This window comes from Myodes glareolus, chromosome 24 (assembly GCF_982192425.1).
Source record: "Myodes glareolus chromosome 24, mMyoGla1.1, whole genome shotgun sequence".
Classification (NCBI taxonomy): domain Eukaryota; kingdom Metazoa; phylum Chordata; class Mammalia; order Rodentia; family Cricetidae; genus Myodes; species Myodes glareolus.
In genome coordinates, this window is record NC_142049.1 from 46,112,832 (window position 1) to 46,130,501 (window position 17,670).

A 17,670-nucleotide genomic window follows, 5' to 3' on the forward strand; every position below is an offset into this window, starting at 1 on the left:
AGTGAACCATAATGTGTGTGGCTATGGGAAGCCATGACTGAGTCATCTCTGCAGCCCAGGCCTCCTCTTTTCAACCATTGTTATTACACATATGTACAAATAAAATATAAATACAACCCAATGAGTTGCTTGTATTTTCCTTTTAGGGCTGGCTGACCATTTGGGATTGGATAATCAATCAGGGTTCATCCTAACGTGGAGTTCCAATTTGGTGGAACTCTTTAAGTGGCTGGAGAAATGGTTTGGCAGTTAAGAACACTCACTGCTCTTAGGGAGGACCTGGGCTCTGGTCCCAGCACCCACATCCAGGTGGCTCATGGTTTCCTCTAACTTTACCTCTAGGAGATTCACTGCTCTTTTCTGGCCTCTTCACTTACCTGCATGCATGTGGTGCATGGACAGACAAGCAAGCACACACACACACAAAGTAAAAACAAGTCATTAAAAAAGATGAAGCCCAGCCGGATGGTGGTGGCGCACACCTTTAATCCCAGCACTTGGGAGGCAGAGGCAGGCAGATCTCTGTGAGTTCGAGGCCAGCCTGGGCTACAGAGTGAGTTCCAGGGCAGTTGGGGCAGTTACCCAGAGAAACCCTGTCCACCTTGGATGTCAATCGAAAGTGACTGACAGTTCTCCAGCATTAGGCAGCCATCATTAGTTGAAGCACCCTGAACACTGTGGCTCACTGGGACAGAGGCCTGTCATAGCACAGCAATGCAGTTAGGTGAACAAATCCTTCCTCCGCCTCCTGGGTGCTGGTGCCACCACGCCCAGCCTTACCCCACCTCAGAAGCTGTATGTTTTCTTCTGACACATATGGTCTTTTAAAAATATTTTATCATTATTTTCTGTCTACGATTCACCTCGTGTGTGTGTGTGTGTGTGTGCACGTGAGCGCGTGTGTGCACTTGTGATCAGGGAGTGCAGAAGAGGGAGTCAGATCTTCTGAAACTGGAGTTCCAGATGGCTGTGGAATGTTTGCTCGTATGAGCACCGAGTCCATGATGCAGTGCCTCCAGGCGACATCCAGGTCACCGGAAATGGAGTTACAGCCAGTCGTGAACCATAATGTGTGGGGCTATGGGAAGCCAAGACTGAGCCATCTTTGCAGCCCAGGTCTCCTCTTTTCAACCAGAGTCCTCTGGAAAGGCAGCAAGTACCTTAACCACGGAGCCGAATCTCCAGCCCCTTGATAAGTATGATCTTCTATTTTTTAGTAAAGAATGTGCTGAGACATGGGCACTGATGAAGCCACGTGAATAGAAGAAAGTTCACTGTGAAACTTCAGGGCCAGAGGAAGGATTTCCTGTGGTGTGGGAACTTCAGCTGAGCTGCAATGAGTTGGAACATGTGCTCCGGTGGAGCTGAGAGCAACTCACTCATTGGTTCCATAGAAATGTAGTTCCGCCTTGTACAGACTTCATTGCTAGGCAGACACAGAGGATTTCCAAAAGGCAGGAATTTCAGCTGGGCCTAGTGGTGCAGGCCTTTAACCCCAACTCCCTGAGGCCAGCCAGGGCTCTGGAGTGAGACCCTGTCTCAAAAGACAGGGGAGGGGAGAAACATCTTTAGAATTTATCTTTCTGATCTCAAGAGAGACTGGTGTCAGGTCACAGGCCTCCGGAATTTTGTTTAACCTTTTATTATATGGAAACACTTGCAATATGAACTATGTAATCATGTATCTGAGAAACTGTCGAATGCTGAGACTATAACTCCAGGTCCTTCTGGACGTTCCAGAGCGTTTCTGCACTCTTCCTGAGCAGGGACTCCTCCTCGGGGTTTAGGTTCACTTTCACAATGTCCGTGATGCCATTTCTTCCCAAGATACAAGGAACACTGAGAAAGATTTCTTCCTTGATCCCGTATAAGCCCTGAAACACAAGCTCACATCACTGTCTGGTTCCCTTGCCACCATGCAAGAAAGCTTCAGACTAAAAACGTGCAGGAGCCTACAGTACCAAGCCGAGGTGTGCAGAAGGCAAAGTGATCCTTGGCAGGACTCAGAGCCATCTTTGTCCTGGACCACACGGATGGCCAGTGACAAGAAGAATGTGCCAGAGGCCTTAAGCCATGTCTGAGAAAGATGAAATCTACTCCCTCAACAGATGACCTTGATGTCTAACGGGAAATGTGTGGTGCTGTCTTTCTGTGACCTTTTTATCTGGTGAAGCGCTGAGAGCATGAAACCTCTGGGTACACTGAGGGGACAGTGAAGGCTAAAGCAGGTGGTGACCAGGAAGTCTCTACTTTGTACCTTTTAATACACTGTTGAGTTTGGACAGTTGCTACAGATGGATTCTCAGGCCTCCACACGTGAAGTCAAAAAGGACAAACCCAGGGCTACCCTAACAGGCCCAGCGTAATATTTGGGGACATGTCCTTGAGATGTAACCCTGCCCCTCTGTACCCTAAGGTTAAGACTGCCACCTTTCCTAGAGATATACCCTAGGACTCTCAGGCTGGACAGGGACCTGGGAGAGGTGTACATGCGTTACTCAGCTGTGGAATTCTGGCCAGTGGCCCAGCACTCTCTCCACTCCCATAGCCAAGGCTACGGAAACAGTTGTGAGACTCCATTATAGTCTGGGCAACCCATACATCTGCCTGCATAAGCCAGCATCTACTGTCCCATACTACCTACCCCATTGCCACCCCTGGAAGACGAAATACCCAGTGAACTCTTCCCATCTTCCTGCCGCCCATCCCTCTGGGGCTGCCTTTGTGCGTGGCTGTAAACATGTCAGGTCCGAGCACTGAAGGTCGGGGTCTATAAACTCACAGTGCCCCAACCTCCCACCCATGCCCAGAATCTCACGCTCTCGGCAACTTTCCTGGGAGCACAGGGTGGGTCCCTGGCTCCTGTGTTCCTCTGATACTCCTTCCTGCAGGGAACTCTCCATCACCCGCCTCATTCTGAAGTTACTTTACACTCACCAGTAACCCAGAATGATAGACGAACATTTGCTCCGGGCATACCTTAACCAGTGTGGAAACTGGATGCACCCTCCTAAGATTCTTCAGCATTGATCCTGCCAGATCTGCCACAGAGAGCCCGATAGCCCAGGAGGTATAGCCCTTCAGTCGAAGGACCTCATAGCCACTGTGGTTGCACAAAAAAGGAAATCAAAATCAGGAGAGGTCAACAGGAAGACAACACTGCCGCTTCTGAAGTGTCTATGTGTCTGTGCCCTGCGATTCACATTTCCCTGGAGTCTTCTACAAGTGTTTATGGCTTATAATCTTTAAAGATAGATCTCAGCCAGGCACAGTGGGGCACAGGTGAATCTCTGTGAGTTCCAGTCCAGCCTGCTCTACATAGTGAGCTCTGGGCCAGCTAGAGGTACACAATAAGACTCTGTCTCAAAAAAATAAGTCGCTGGGCAGTGGTGGCGCACACCTTTAATCCCAGCACTCCGGGAGGCAGAGACAGGTGGATCTCTGTGTGTTCGAGGCCAGCCTGGTCTACATACAGTAGCTAGTTCCAGGACAGGCTCCATAGCTACAGAGAAACCCAGTATGGTGACAAATGCCTTTAATCCAAGCACTCAGGAAACAGAGGCAAGCAGATCTTTAAGAGTTCTAGGTCAACCTAGTCTACATAGAACCCCTGCCTCAAAACAAAACAGAGCAACAACAACAAAAGAATCAGTTCATCTTTACCATGAAATCAAAATACTAGGACATATGCACCACAAGACGGAATTAACTTTTACTTATTGTTTTGATTTTTCAAGACAGGGTTTCACTGTGTAGCCTTGGCTGTCTTAGAACTCGCTCTGTGGACAAGGCTGGCCTCAAACTCACAGAGACCCGCCTGTTTCTTTCTCCTGAGTGCTGAGATTAAAAGCATAAACCACCACCACCTGGTGAACTTTTAATATTTTATTGTTGCTTAACTATCTAAACATAGATTCCAATTACCTTAAAAGTTAGTATATACAACTTTCTGACCACTTTAAATGACTGGTACAGGCCTGATGTGATGGTGCACATCTTTAATCCCAGCAGTGAGGTGGATGAAGGCAGAAAATCTCTGTGGATCAGGGCCAGCCTGGATGACAGGATAATACTCTGTCTCATATATATATACCCATATATGTAATCAGACATGTCCATCTAAAAAAACTCCGAGGAACATATTAAACAAGTAACTCAAGTTATAGAGAGGTAACACAGATCAAGGCAGAGGCAGGTATGGACCACGAAGGCCTCATGTGGGAATGTCAGAAGCCTGGGGCCGCTCCTCAAGCTACAAAACAAAACTACAGGCATTTTCTATCTGAAATTAACTCCCTTAAAATTTTATTTATTTATGTGTATGGGCGTTTTGTCTGCATCTATGTATGTATGTGTATGTATGTATGTATGTATGTATGTATATCACCTATGTGCTTAATTCCCACAGAAGCCAGAAGAGGGCAGCACATTGCTGGAACTAGAGTTACAGATGGTTGTGAGCCACCATGTGGTGCTGGGAATCCAACAGGTCCTCTGAAAGAGAGCAGCCAGTGTGCTTAATCACTCTCCAGACACATGCAAAATTTATTCCATTTTTTTTTTCAAGACAGGGTTTCTTTCTCTGGGTAACTGCCTCAGCTACCCTGAAACTCACTCTGTAGCCAGGCTGGCCTTGAACTCACAGAGATCCATTTTCCTCTGTCTCCCAAGTGCTGGGATTAAAGGTGTGCACCACCAGAGCTCAACTTTAAATTTTTTTTAATTTTTAAGAGTTATTTATTTATTATGCATACAGTGTTCCGCCTGAATGCCATAAGACAGCACCAGACCTCATTTTAGATTGTTGTGAGACACCATGTGGTTGTTGGGAATTGTAGTCAGGACCGCTGGAAGGACAGCCAGTGCTCTTAACCTCTGAGCATCTCTCCAGCCCTCAAAATTTATTCTTTTTATTTGTTTTGTTTCTTGAGACAGAATTTCTCTGTAACTTTTGAGCCTTTCCTACCTAGTACTTGCTCTGTAGACCAGGCTGGCCTTGAACTCATAGAGATCCCCCTGCCTCTGCCTCCCAAGTGTTGGGATTAAATCTGCGTACCATCATCGCCCAGCCAAAATTGATTCTTAATAATGATTATTAGGGCATTAACAATCACAGAACCGCTGTCACCTTTCCACCACCTGATTGTGGATCTTTTTCCACTGTTCCTGGTCTGAGTCAGTTCCTAATGCTGGATTCAGTGACTTCAGAGGTACGCCAGCAACGTTCACACCACTCCACAAGGGCACTAAGAAAACAAAACAAAAAACAGCTCTCCTCTTTGCTCTTCTTGCCAAAAGCTGAGTCAGTTGCTTGAGTTTAGTGCTGGGGTGTTTTGCTGGGGGCAGGGGATTCTGTTCTGGTTTTGGTTTGGTTCTTTTGAGAAAGGACCCAGCTACCTTCCAATTCATATCTTCCTGCCTTTGCCCCGAGCACTGGATGGCAAGCATATGCCACCACACTTGGCTAGAGTTGACTGACAGGTTTTGTTCTCTTTATTTTAAGATTTATTTTATTATGTATACAGTGTTCTGCCTGCATGTATGCCTACATGCCAGAAGAAGGCACCAGATCTCATTATAGATGACTGTGAGCCACCATGTGGTTGCTAGGAATTGAACACAGGACCTCTGGAAGAACTAACCTCTGTGCTCCTAACCTCTGAGCCATCGCTCCAGCCACTTGTTCTTTGTTTTTAAGAAAGGATATCCTGGCTGGAGAGATCTTTGCTCAAAAACACAAAAACAACCAAAAAAGCTAAAGGCAAACAACAAGCTCACAGTGAGCCTCCTCTCTCTAATCAGAGCGGCTACTGTCAACAAAGGCCAGCAAGGCTGTGGAGAAAGGGGGCGTTCACACCTTGCTGATGGAAACGTGAGCTGGCACATCCATGTGTGGGAAAAACAACGTGGAGGTGCCTCAAACACTAAAACTGGAATTACCATACGACCCCTCATCCCATTGCTGCGCATGTTATACAGCCAAAGAAACGAGCTTGGAACACTCAAGACAACAGCTGCCCAGCCATGTTTACTGCAGTCCTACGGATAACCTCCAAGACTTAGCCAAAATTCCCTCAAAAGACAGAATGAAAGAGTAGTGCGTGCGTGCGTGCGTGCGTGCGTGCGTGCGTGCGTGCGTGATCCAATGCTGCTCAGCCTCAGAAGGAGCCAATCTTGTCATTTGTTACGACATGAATGGAACAGGAAGTTATGTTCAGCGATATAAGCCGACGTGAGACAGGGAAGAAGGGAAGTTATGAGATGCTGGGGAAGGTAGGAGAAGGGGAGGGCAAAGGGCTGCACACACTTCTGAGTAGAAGAGAGGCAAGCGCTAGTGCTCGATTGTAGAGTCAGCGGACTGTAGTCAGCGATTATGTGGGACATAGAGGCAGGGGGGAGCAAACTTCAGGGTCATTCTCAGCTAATGAGCAAGGTTCAGGCCAGGCTGATATTCAGGAGACCCATTCTCTAAAAAAGGCAAGAGTGGTTTCTGACTCGAATGAAGGCTCAGCAGGGAAGAACAGATAATGCACCCACATCAGGCAGCTCACAACCACCTGTACCCCAGTTCCAGGGGGATACAATACCTGGCTTCTGCAGGCACCTCCACTCAGGGGCACATACCCACACACAGATATGCATACGTACACGTAATTTAAAATAATAAAAATAATTTTGAAATATTGTTTATCTCAAACTAGCTAGGTTTTTTAGTGTCTCATCACAGAGAAATGATAGATTTATGAGGTGACCACAAAGCTGATTTGATCACCATGTCATATACATATGTATCAAGACACCTCAATGTACTCTCCACATATGCATAATTATGCATCAATAAATGTTTTTCATTATTTCAGACAGGGTATTGCTTTGTAGCTCAGGCTGGCCTAGAACAAGCTAGCCTCCTGATTCTACCTCTGAAGTTCTGGGATTCCAGGTAGACACTACCATGCCTAGCTCAATTAAAACAGTCGGGAAAACACACAAATAGAAAAAACATACACCAAAGAAAATAAAAAAATAAAAATGATTCTTCTATCCTGGCGAGAACGGGCCCTGAAGAGAGGTTTAATTGAACCCCAGAAGGACACTTACACCGTCATTGCTACACTCACCGCTGGAGTCGCCGTGCTCACCAAGGACCCAGCCATGGCAACTTACAGGGTGGACGCCCAACTTCTCTCCAATCAGGTAACGGAATCGGGCAGAGTCTAGGTTACAGCCACTCCCAATTACGCGAGTCGCAGGGAGGCCGCTTATCTTCCATACCACGTAAGTCAAAATATCCACTAGGAAGAACCATTTCAAGCAGCGTTAGAGAAAGATCCATAGCCATTTCTATTTACAGGCACTTTTATAAAAAGATACATTGTCTGGAGTCAAATGCAGATTCATCAGAGTTTAAAGTACAGTGTATCTATAAAGAGTAGAGATACTCGGGGCTTTCATGTAAATCGCTCGCCAGTACAGTCTTACAGCATCTTCTGAGATACTCTAAGGGCTTTTCAGCAAATAACAGGTCAGTTTCCGTCTCTTTAGCCTCCTGGATTTCCTCTTTCTATTGCCACCTGCACTATCAACATTACCTAGAACAGTGCGTGGGCACAGCCAGCGCAGGCTGCAGGTGTGTGGGCAATACAGAAAGATCACAGCAACTTGGCTTTGATGTTAAAGTTCTGTGTAAGGGGAAATGTGATGGTTAAGGCACAGTCATAAGCTGCTGAGCTGGGTCCCGAAGACACACCCAAGGAAGGAGGGCAGAAAGGATTGGGAAATTGCTTAAGGTCTTAGGCATCTAAAGAAAATTCTGTCCAGTCATTAACTGACCACTAAACAAATGCAATGGAAACTCCTGTGCCTTGTAACCGAAATCTACAGACTGCAGACTCATGAAACCCAATCTCAAGAAGCCACAGCAGCCTTGGGGGTGAGAAGGATTTGACTTGCAAATGTGGTTTTTTTGGGGGGGAGGCTGGAGGCTCAGCAATTAAGAGCACTCACTGGCTGCTCTTCCAGAGGACCCAGGTTCGATTTCCAGCACCCAAATGAAACTTACAACCATCTATAATTCCAGTCCCAAGGAATCCAACATCCCTCTTTGACAGAGGTACCAGGCATACATGTGGTGCATGGACATACATGCACACAAACACCCATGTAAATCAAAAATAAAAATAAAGAAAAATTAACAGAGCTAGGAAACACATGTGATAGTAGCAAGGGTGTCAACACACAGTATCTGGCCAGACTAACCTTCAAAAATAAGACACTGGGGCTGCACTTTGGAAATGCTGACAGTGGCCGGGCTGTGGTGGCGCATGCCTTTAATCCCAGCACTCAGGAGGCAGAGGCAGGCAGATCTCTGTGAGTTCGAGGCCAGCCTGGTCTACAATAGCTAGTTCCAGGACAGGCTCCAAAGCTACAGAGAAACCCTGTCTCAGGCTGGAGAGATGGCTCGGAGGTTAAGAGCATTGACTGATCTTCCAGAGGTCCTGAGTTCAATTCCCAGCAACCACATGGTGGCTCACAACCACCTGTGCCCTCTTCTGGCCTGCAGACACATATGCAGACAGGACACTGTATACATAATAAATAAATCTTTAAAAAAACAAAACTAATAAATGGAAGGCTGACAGGAGCAGGGCTGGTAAGAACACAGCAAACAGAGAGCTGGAGGGGAGGGAGATGCCAAGGACACAGATCTTTGGAAATCTGTGTGCAGCTTCTAACAGAGCCAAACACTTTAGAGTATATAACCCACTTGGGCCCTCCTGCCCCCATCATTTACTCTAAAGAAAGAAGACATGACCACACAGATGCTTACACACGAATATTTGCATTATCCTTAAAAGCCCTCAGTAGGGGCTGCAGAGGTGGCTCAGTGGTTAAGAGCACTGGTTGCTCTTGTAGAGAACCCAGGTTTGGTTTCAAGCACCCCCATGATGGCTCATAACTGTCTGGAACTTAGTTCCAGGGAATCTTGCATACATGTAGGCAAAACATTCATACACATAAAATAGACACCAACAAGTGGAAATAGAGTGTTTGTAACGTATAAACAGGATTGCAGAGATGGCTCAGTTGATGGAGTGTTTGGTAGGCAAGCATTAGGATCTGAGTTCAGATCCCAGCACCCACGTAAAAAGCAAGACAAGTTGGGGGGGTGGGGTGGAGTAGAGAGATGGCCCAGTGGTTAAGAGCACTGACTTCTCTTCCAGAGGACCTGAGTTCAATTCTCAGCAACCACATGGCATCTCACAACCATCTCTAATGGGATCTGATTTTTAAAAATTACATCCATAAATAGGATTAGTGATGGTTGGGATTGTAGAGACAGATAGGTCCAAGAACATAATGTCAGGAGTCAAAACTGCAAGCTTCAGATTCAGTGAGAGATGCTAGAGAGCTGTGGGGGAAGATACCAACCTCCAGCCTCCACATGAGCACGCCAGTGTGCACATGTGCACATCACACACACACACACACACACACAGAAACATAAAAAGAAAACACCAGCAATGCAAAGGCATAAAAATCCCTGACGCGGCTGGGCGGTGGTGGTGCACGCCTTTAATCCCAGCAATCGGGAGGCAGGGGCAAGTGGATCTCTGTGAGTTCGAGGTCAGCCTGGTCTACAAGAGCTAGTTCCAGGACAGGCTCCAAAGCTACAGAGAAATTCTGCCTTATAAAACAAACAAACAAACAAACAAAATCCCTGACACATCCAAGACACAGATGAACCTAAAATAACTGCTATAAAAGGGGCTGGGTAGAAAAGCTTGTACTCTCTGCGTGGTTTTGTTTTGTTTAGAAAGTTCCAGAAAATGTGTCAAACGGCCCTGCAGCGGTGACAGAGATGCTCCAGATCTTACTATGATGGCATCATGACAGCATCTATCAAAACTTGTGGCATGGCAGACTTTGAGTGGACGAAGATTATTGTCCACAAATACAACCTTAGTGGAGCTTAGAATGGAATGGTGCAGGCCAATCATCACCCCAGAGGGGATGGGGTCCTTACCTGGGTTTGAGACAATCAGGATTTTGCAGTCAGGGTTGTTTTGGACGATGCCGGGAATGATGGATTTCATGATAACAACATTGCGCTGTACCAGGTCAAGGCGCGTCTCTCCCACCTTCTGCCTGGCGCCAGCTGTGACGATAACTAATTTGGAGTTGGCAGAGACGCTGTAATCTAAGAAGGAAGCAGAGGACAGCGTTCAGATCAGGACTGACACCGTTGCGCCTGACTCGTTAAGCGTCTGTACCTCCACATCCTGGATTTGGAAAAAGACAAGACTCCCCACACTGAAGCATAAGGCCACTTCCTAATCTGCTACCCACTTTAACCAACATTCCCAGTTGTCAGAAAGCCCTGGGGCAAGGAAATCAGCAGCTCTCTGGCTTCAGGTTTTGCTTTCTTGTGTTGCTGGGAATTGAACTAATGGCCATGCCACCACTGAACTAAATTCCCAGGGTCCTGACTTTTTAGCAATACCTGATTTAGAACTCACCAGGTGGTAATGGCTCAAATTTTTAATCCCCAGCACTTGGGAGTAAGAGGCAGGAGGATCTCTGAGAGTTCGAGGCCAGCCTGGTCTACAGAGTGAGTTCCAGACTGATCTGTTACACAGAGGAACCCTGTCTCAAAAAACCAAAGAAAAAAAGTTTAGAACTCTTGGGAATTTCTATATCTGTTTTAAGATTCTAAAAGAAAGAAGAGATTTACCTCTAATTATTATAAGAAACCATATCTGAGATTACAAATAAGTCAGACCTTAATTCACACAAGTAATAAACCACCTATATTACTAAATGTAATTATCAACCTGGAAATTATTTCACTTACTATATCCAACCGCATTAAGACAAGCTTTGCTTATCATTATTATACATTATTAGATGCTTTTTCTTTTTTTTTTATATTTATTTATTTATTATATACACAATATTCTGTCTATGTGTATGTCTGCAGGCCAGAAGAGGGGCACCAGACCTCATTACAGACGGTTGTGAGCCACCATGTGGTTGCTGGGAATTGAACTCAGGACCTTTGGAAAAGCAGCCAGTGCTCTTAACCGCTGAGCCATCTCTCCAGCCCCCTATTAGATGCTTTTTCAATTAGCAATTCCTTTAAGCATCTAAGACATTCATATTCTCATTTAATTGTGTGTGTATGTGTGTGAGTGTGTCACGCCATGGAATTCATGTGGAGGTCAAAGAGCAACGTGGGGAGTCAGTACTCTATCATATGGGTTCCTCAAATTGAACTCAGGTCACCAGGCTTGGTGATAAGGGCCTTTATCACACTTTAAAAACCACCACAGTGAAAACAGGGTCTCAGGGCTGGAGAGATGGTTCAGTGGTAAAAACACTTGATGCTCTTCTAGAGAACCCAAGTTCAGTCCCTAGCACCCATATCTGGTGGCTCCCAACTTCCCCTAACTTCAGATCCGGTGATCCAATGCCTTTGGCCTCCACAAGTCCCTGCACTCATGTGCACATTACTACATGCATATGTATGTGTGTGTGTGTGTGTGACATACACATCATTTAAAAAATACTAAAAATAGGCAGGGTGTGGTGGTGCACACCTTTAGTCCCAGTATTTGGAAGGTAGGGGCAGGGAGCTCTGTGAGTGTGAAGCCAGCCTGGACTACATAGTGAGTTCCAGAACAGCCAGAACTATGTAGAAAGACCCTCAGAAAAGCAAATAATAGGGGCTGGAGAGATGGCTCAGTGGTTAAGAGCATTGCCTGCTCTTCCAAAGGTCCTGAGTTCAATTCCCAGCAACCACATGGTGGCTCACAACCATCTGTAATGAGGCCTGGTGCCCTCTTTAGGCATGCATGTAGACAGAATACTGTATACATAATAAATAAATAAATAAATAAATATTTTTTTAAAAAAAAAGAAAAGCAAATAATAGTAATAATAGAAATATAGTTGATAGATAAGATAGGTAGGTAGGTAGGTAAACAGAAAAATCAGCAAATTAACTAATAATTACAGTTACATATTTTGGGTCAATATGAAGTGTTTACGGTGCTTCTTCAGGATACTTTTAATTAAATAACTACCGTCAGTGATGGTCATTTTATGATTTACTCATTTACTATTTTATGGGCTTGAGTATTTTGCCTACATGTATGTTGGCATACCACATGAGTGCAGTGCCTCAGAGTCTGGTAGAAGACATCAGATCCCTTGGTCCTGGGGTTACAGATGGTTGTGAGACACCCCGTGGGTGCTGAGAATCAAATCCCGTCCTTTATAAGAGCAGCGAGTGTCATTAACCACTGAGCCATCTCTCCAGCCCCAAAGGGGTTTTGTATTGTTCTCCCTTCCAAATTTCCCCCATTGCAATTTAATATTCTTTTTAAAAAATAATAACAATAAGGTTTGCAAGTGTGGTGGCACATACCTTTAATCCCAGGAATCAAGAGGTAGAGGCAGTTGGATCTCTGTGAGTTTTTGGTCAGCCTGGTTGACATAGTGAGTTCTAGAACAGCCAGAGCTACATAGAGAGAATCTGTCTGAAAACAAAAGCAACAACAAACAATGAATGAATGAATGAATTAAGTCTTTACTCTGGGCTTGGTGGCACACACCTTTAATCCCAGCACTCTGGAAGCAGAAGCAGGCAGATCTATGTGAGTTTCAAGTCAATCATGGCATATGCTAAGATTCTATCTCAAAATAAGTAAATAAGTCAAACAGAAATCAGCCTTCAAATTTATGTTCTAATGACAGTGATATGTATGTATGCTAGTATTTTTTTTATTTGATTTTTTCAAGAGAGTTTCCCTGTGTAACAGCCTGAGCTGTCCTGGAACTACCTCTTGTAGACCAGGTTGGCCTCAGATTCACAGAGATCCACCTTCCTCTGCCTCCCGAGTGCTGGGATTAAAGGTGTGAGCCACCACCGCCCGGCGGATATTTTTAATTATATACTTATTGCAGTCAATTTGGTAAAATTACCTTTTCAATTTTTTTTATTATGTATACAGTTCTGCCTGCATGTATCCTGCAGGTCAGAAGAGGGCACCAAATCTTGTTGCAAATGGTTGTGAGCCACCTTGTGATTGCCGGGAATTGAACTCAGGACCTTTAGGAAGAGCAGGCAAAGCTCTCAACCACTGAGCCATCACTCCAGCCCACCTTTCTGATTTTTTTGATATGGGGTTTCAAGTACTGACCTCAAACTCAGTATGTAGCTGAGGCTGGCCTACACACCTGACCATCCTCCTACCTCCACCTCCCAAGTGTTGGGATTATAAGGTATCCAAGACATTACATACGACAAAATTGAGTACTTCTTATGAATCTTTGAAAGTGAAATTATTAGACTAAAATCAACCTTTCCCAGAGATGATTTTTGGAGTTCTGAAGAAAAGGCTGCCGTGCAGAAGGTCCAGGGTCTCTCCCTTCAGTTTGTCTGCATCAGAGTCAATAAGAGCGAGTTCATCAGCCAGATCCTAAAACACAGAAACATCACAGATACCATGGCCCAAACCTTTAGGAGACTAAGAAGGGTTCCGGGGCAGAGGGTGGAGCTTCACTGGCAAAGTGCCTGCCCTGGGTGTGAAGCCAAGCCAGATCTCCAGGACTGAAATAATAATGACAAATTGACAAATTGTTATATGGCCACTTAATAGAAGTCTGGTAGACTTTTGTTTTGTTTGGTTTTGGTTTTGTGGGATTTTTTATTTTTGTTTTTTATTGATTTTCTATTTTTTTAAGACAGGGTCTCTATTTCTCTCTCTTTCTGTGTGTGTATAGTTCTGATTAAACTAGAATTTTCTCTGTAGACCAGGCTGGCCTCAAACTCACAGAAATCTGCCTGCCTGTGCCTCCTACGTGCTAAGATTAAAGACATGCACCACCACCTCCTGGTAAAAATGATATATTTACTGAATATGCATGGAGTGACCAGAGGTCCAAGCGAACAGGCGAATGCAGGAGAAGTATCAATTGCTTTACCTTTACAAAATTGTAAGAATTTTATAGAATTGTGTCTTTACATTTTTTTAGAGATTATATTTTAGCCGGGAGGTGGTGGCACCCGCCTTTAATCCCAGCACTTGGGAGGCAGAGGCAGGCTGATCTCTGTGAGTTCAAGACCACCCTGGTCTACTGAGTGAGTTCCAGGACAGGTTCCAAAACCACAGAGAAACTCTGTCTCAAAAAACAAACAAACATGGGGCTGGAGAGATGGCTCAGAGGTTAAGAGCATTGCCTGTTCTTCCAAAGGTCCTGAGTTCAATTCCCAGCAACCACATGGTGGCTCACAACCATCTGTAATGGAGTCTGGTGCCCTCTTCTGGCCACCAGGCATACACACAGACAGAATATTGTATACATAATAAATAAAATAAAATAAAAAAAAAAACAAAAAACAAACAGGGGCTGGAGAGATGGCTCAGAGATTAAGAATACTGACTGTTCTTCCAGAGGTCTTGAGTTCAATTTCCAGCAACCACATGATGGCTCACAACCATCTGTAATGAGATCCGGTGCCCTCTTGTATACACAAATAAGTAAATAAGATCTTTAAAAAAAAAAAAGTAGCAAGTGCTCTAAACCATCTCTCCATCCATCTAGAACTGAGTCTTTAAATAACACTTTATTTTTTTAAAAATATTTATTTATTTATTATGAATACAATATTCTGTCAGTGTGTATGCCTGCAGGCCAGAAGAGGGCACCAGACCTCATTACAGATGGTTGTGAGCCACCATGTGGTTGCTGGGAATTGAACTCAGGACCTTTGGAAGAGCAGGCAATGCTCTTAACCTCTGAGCCATCTCTCCAGCCCCCTAAATAACACTTTAAACTCAATGAAAAGCAAGTGAATTCTGCCCAAGCGTTCCCACCATGTTTACCGTCAAGCCAGGCAGCAAGCTCCTGATGCTGTTGTCGCTGTGCATCCTTCTGGCCCAAACAGAAAGGAATCACCTACCCCGTCTTTACTTTGACTTGCCTTCCTTTCACACTGGCCCTACGGATGACCCTCCTTGGTAAGGAAAATCCTCTTTGGAGTGGGCACTCGCCACCTGTGCTCGCTGGTGTGCAGTTACTGTGCTGTTGTCGGGCGGGAGAAGCGAGCTGCCGAACCCGCACAGGGGGTCTCGCACGACTAGCATGGTAACTGTGAGCTCTGACAACTCTTCTGTTAAATTATAGGTATAGTATCTAACATTATCATAAATAGATCACGCCATGACATAACATGTGAAGAACAAACGGTCCCTTGCCATGTTTGAGACAGGTTCTCAAGTAGGACAGATTGGCTTCAGATCATCCATGCAGCTGGGGATGGCCTTAAACTCCTAGTCCTCGCCGCTCTACCTCCTAAGGTGCTGGGATTACAGGAGTGTGTGTCATCATGCCCGGCCTGAACACGTCTTCACCACCACATACAAAGACAGTGCCTAACAATGAAATCAATAGAGGAAAATCTATTCTGAGGCTGTGCCTTATGTGCCTGCCCTCTAGGCTGCAGGAATGCCTCAAGCTGGAAAGGTAGTCTTCAATTTCCAGTGAAGCAGACAAGTGCTGCTAATATGGTACAGGTGTGCCTCAAACGCATGATTTCCCCTGCCTCAGCCTCCCATGTATTGTGTTTACAATTCAACTACAACATACCTGGCTTTTTCTAACTCCATTTGGGTGGTCACAACCATCGATTATAGGACTATTAAGAAATTTATTCTCGGGATGAAGAGATGACTTAGAGTTTAAGAGCACTGGCTGCTCCTCCAGAGGTCCTGAGTTCAATTCCCAGTAACCACATCGTGGCTCACAATCATCTAAAATGAGATCTGGTGCTCTCTTCTGGGGTTCAAGTATGCATGCAAGCAGAACACTGTATACATAATAAAGATTTGTTTAAAAAACGAAAGAAAAAAATTTATTCTCAGCCAGGCAGTGGTAACACAAACCATGCCTTTAACCCCATCGGAAGCAGATGGATCTCTATGAGTCCGAGGGCCAGCCTGGTCTACAGAGCCCGTTCCAGCCAGCCATGGGTATCTATGGAGTGAGACTGTATTGAAAACAAAACAAACAAACAAACAAACAAAAAATGTATTCTCAGGGCTGAAGAGTTGACTCGAGGGTAAGAGCTGACTTTGCTTCTTATTTCCCTGACAAGTTTCCAACACTGATCAAAGGGACATGGGGCTGGAGAGATGGCTCTGTGGTTAAGAGCCCTGACTGCTCTTCCAGAGGACCCAGTTTCAATTCCCAGCACCCACATGGCAGTTCGTACCTGTCAGTAACTCCAGTTCCAGGGCTTCAGATGTGCACACAGGCAAAAACCAATTGGCATTACTTAAAAATCAATTATTTTTAAAAAGTTATCACAGTAACAGTGAAGCACACAGAACCGTGGCATCTGTGCTCAGACGGCCAGGGCCCAGGCAAGCTGTTCAGCCAGTACCATAGCGTGAGCTATCACACCATCTCTCCTCCTCTCCCCAAGAATTTCACATAGTCCAGCCTGCCCTCAAACCTGATCTGTAGCTATGGGTGATCTTGACCTGACCCTCTAGGCATCCACCTACCAAGTACTAGGATGACAGGCCTGCATCAACAACCACACCTAGCAAATGTTTAAATCACCTGCGCCAACAACCACACCTAGAAAATGTTTAAATTGCCAACATGACAGATTTTTCTATATTTCCATTAAGGGATCAGCCCTGCAACCCTGACCTAAGAGCTTCTTTGATTTCCTGCACAAAAGGCTTTACTGCTTACCTTCAGTAAGATACTAATAGCACACGCCATGCCAACATTTCCAACTCCAACCACGGTGATCTTACACCGGGAGGTTTTATCTTCTTGAGTTAGGTTCTGAATTAGCTGCTCCTTGACAGTGGACATGCTGAGCCTAAAGAGTAGAGGAAAACTTCAGTGGACACAGACCCTACAGCCAAGACATTGAACAACCTATTATTTTGGTGAGGGGTGGAGTTGAGGCAAGGTTTTGTATTGTATCTAGGGCTAGCCAGAAAGTCTAGGTTGGCCTTGAACTCATGACAATCCTTCTGTCCTCGTCACTCAGAGTACTGGGATTACAGGCCCGTGCCAACATACCTGGTTTAGGAGCTACCTCTTGAGTCTGCAGATCACAGGAGCCAGGGGAGGAGGGAAGCCAGAGAGTTCCCTAGCTGGAGTGTGAAAACAAAGTGAAGCCTGGTGAAGCAGAGGAGACAGGTTCCTCCCTACGTGCTGGCTCCTCCTTCCCAGCAGGCTCCTTCCTTCCCCAGAACCCACAAACGCTCTTTCCCAGGTGGATGAAGGCACTGCCCACCGCCTCTGAGGATGTAGAAGTACACCCTCCTACAGAAGAAGCACAGGTGTGACACCCAGGACCACCGTTGGGCTCAGGAGCCAAGGCTGTAACGAACGAGGAACGCGCCAGACTCTACGTCACATGCAAGCTCCGCCCTCTGCCTGCCAGGTACTTTGGTGCAAGCAAGCACGCCCACTGGTGCATCCTCAGCGTCTGAAAGAGGACCTCTACAACGTTTCCTAAGCTGCTCAGGGAAGGTCGGCATGCGTTGAGACCACACAGAAGTGGCAGTCAGCTTGGAAAGCGCCTCCTTGAAGGCCCTGCATGAATCGCGCTATCTTTCTGCTGCAAGGAAATGCAGAACT

At 45.5% G+C, this 17,670-nt stretch overlaps 1 protein-coding gene across 1 annotated transcript; it reads right to left on the minus strand.

Moving 5' to 3' along the window:
* Positions 1-1,610: 1,610 nt before the first annotated feature.
* On the minus strand, positions 1,611-17,404 carry LOC125395592 (L-lactate dehydrogenase C chain-like). Its single transcript, XM_048427037.3, has 8 exons — positions 17,107-17,404; positions 16,768-16,900; positions 13,364-13,481; positions 10,025-10,198; positions 7,119-7,292; positions 5,129-5,246; positions 2,980-3,103; positions 1,611-1,874 (listed from the first exon to the last, which is right to left on the minus strand). Exons 2-8 carry the CDS (start codon positions 16,891-16,893, stop codon positions 1,710-1,712), a joined length of 999 nt encoding a protein of 332 aa, XP_048282994.3. The 5' UTR covers positions 16,894-16,900; positions 17,107-17,404; the 3' UTR covers positions 1,611-1,709.
* Positions 17,405-17,670: the final 266 nt, after the last annotated feature.

Coding starts and splice junctions, on each gene's coding strand:
- LOC125395592 (XM_048427037.3), bottom strand. CDS start 16,893: ATGTCCACTGTCAAGGAGCAGCTAATTCAGAACCTAACTCAAGAAGAT. Junction 13,482..16,767: donor CTATTAGTATCTTACTGAAG/GTAAGCAGTAAA, acceptor TCTGTGTTTTAG/GATCTGGCTGATGAACTCGC. Junction 5,247..7,118: donor TGAGCACGGCGACTCCAGCG/GTGAGTGTAGCA, acceptor TTGTTTTCTTAG/TGCCCTTGTGGAGTGGTGTG.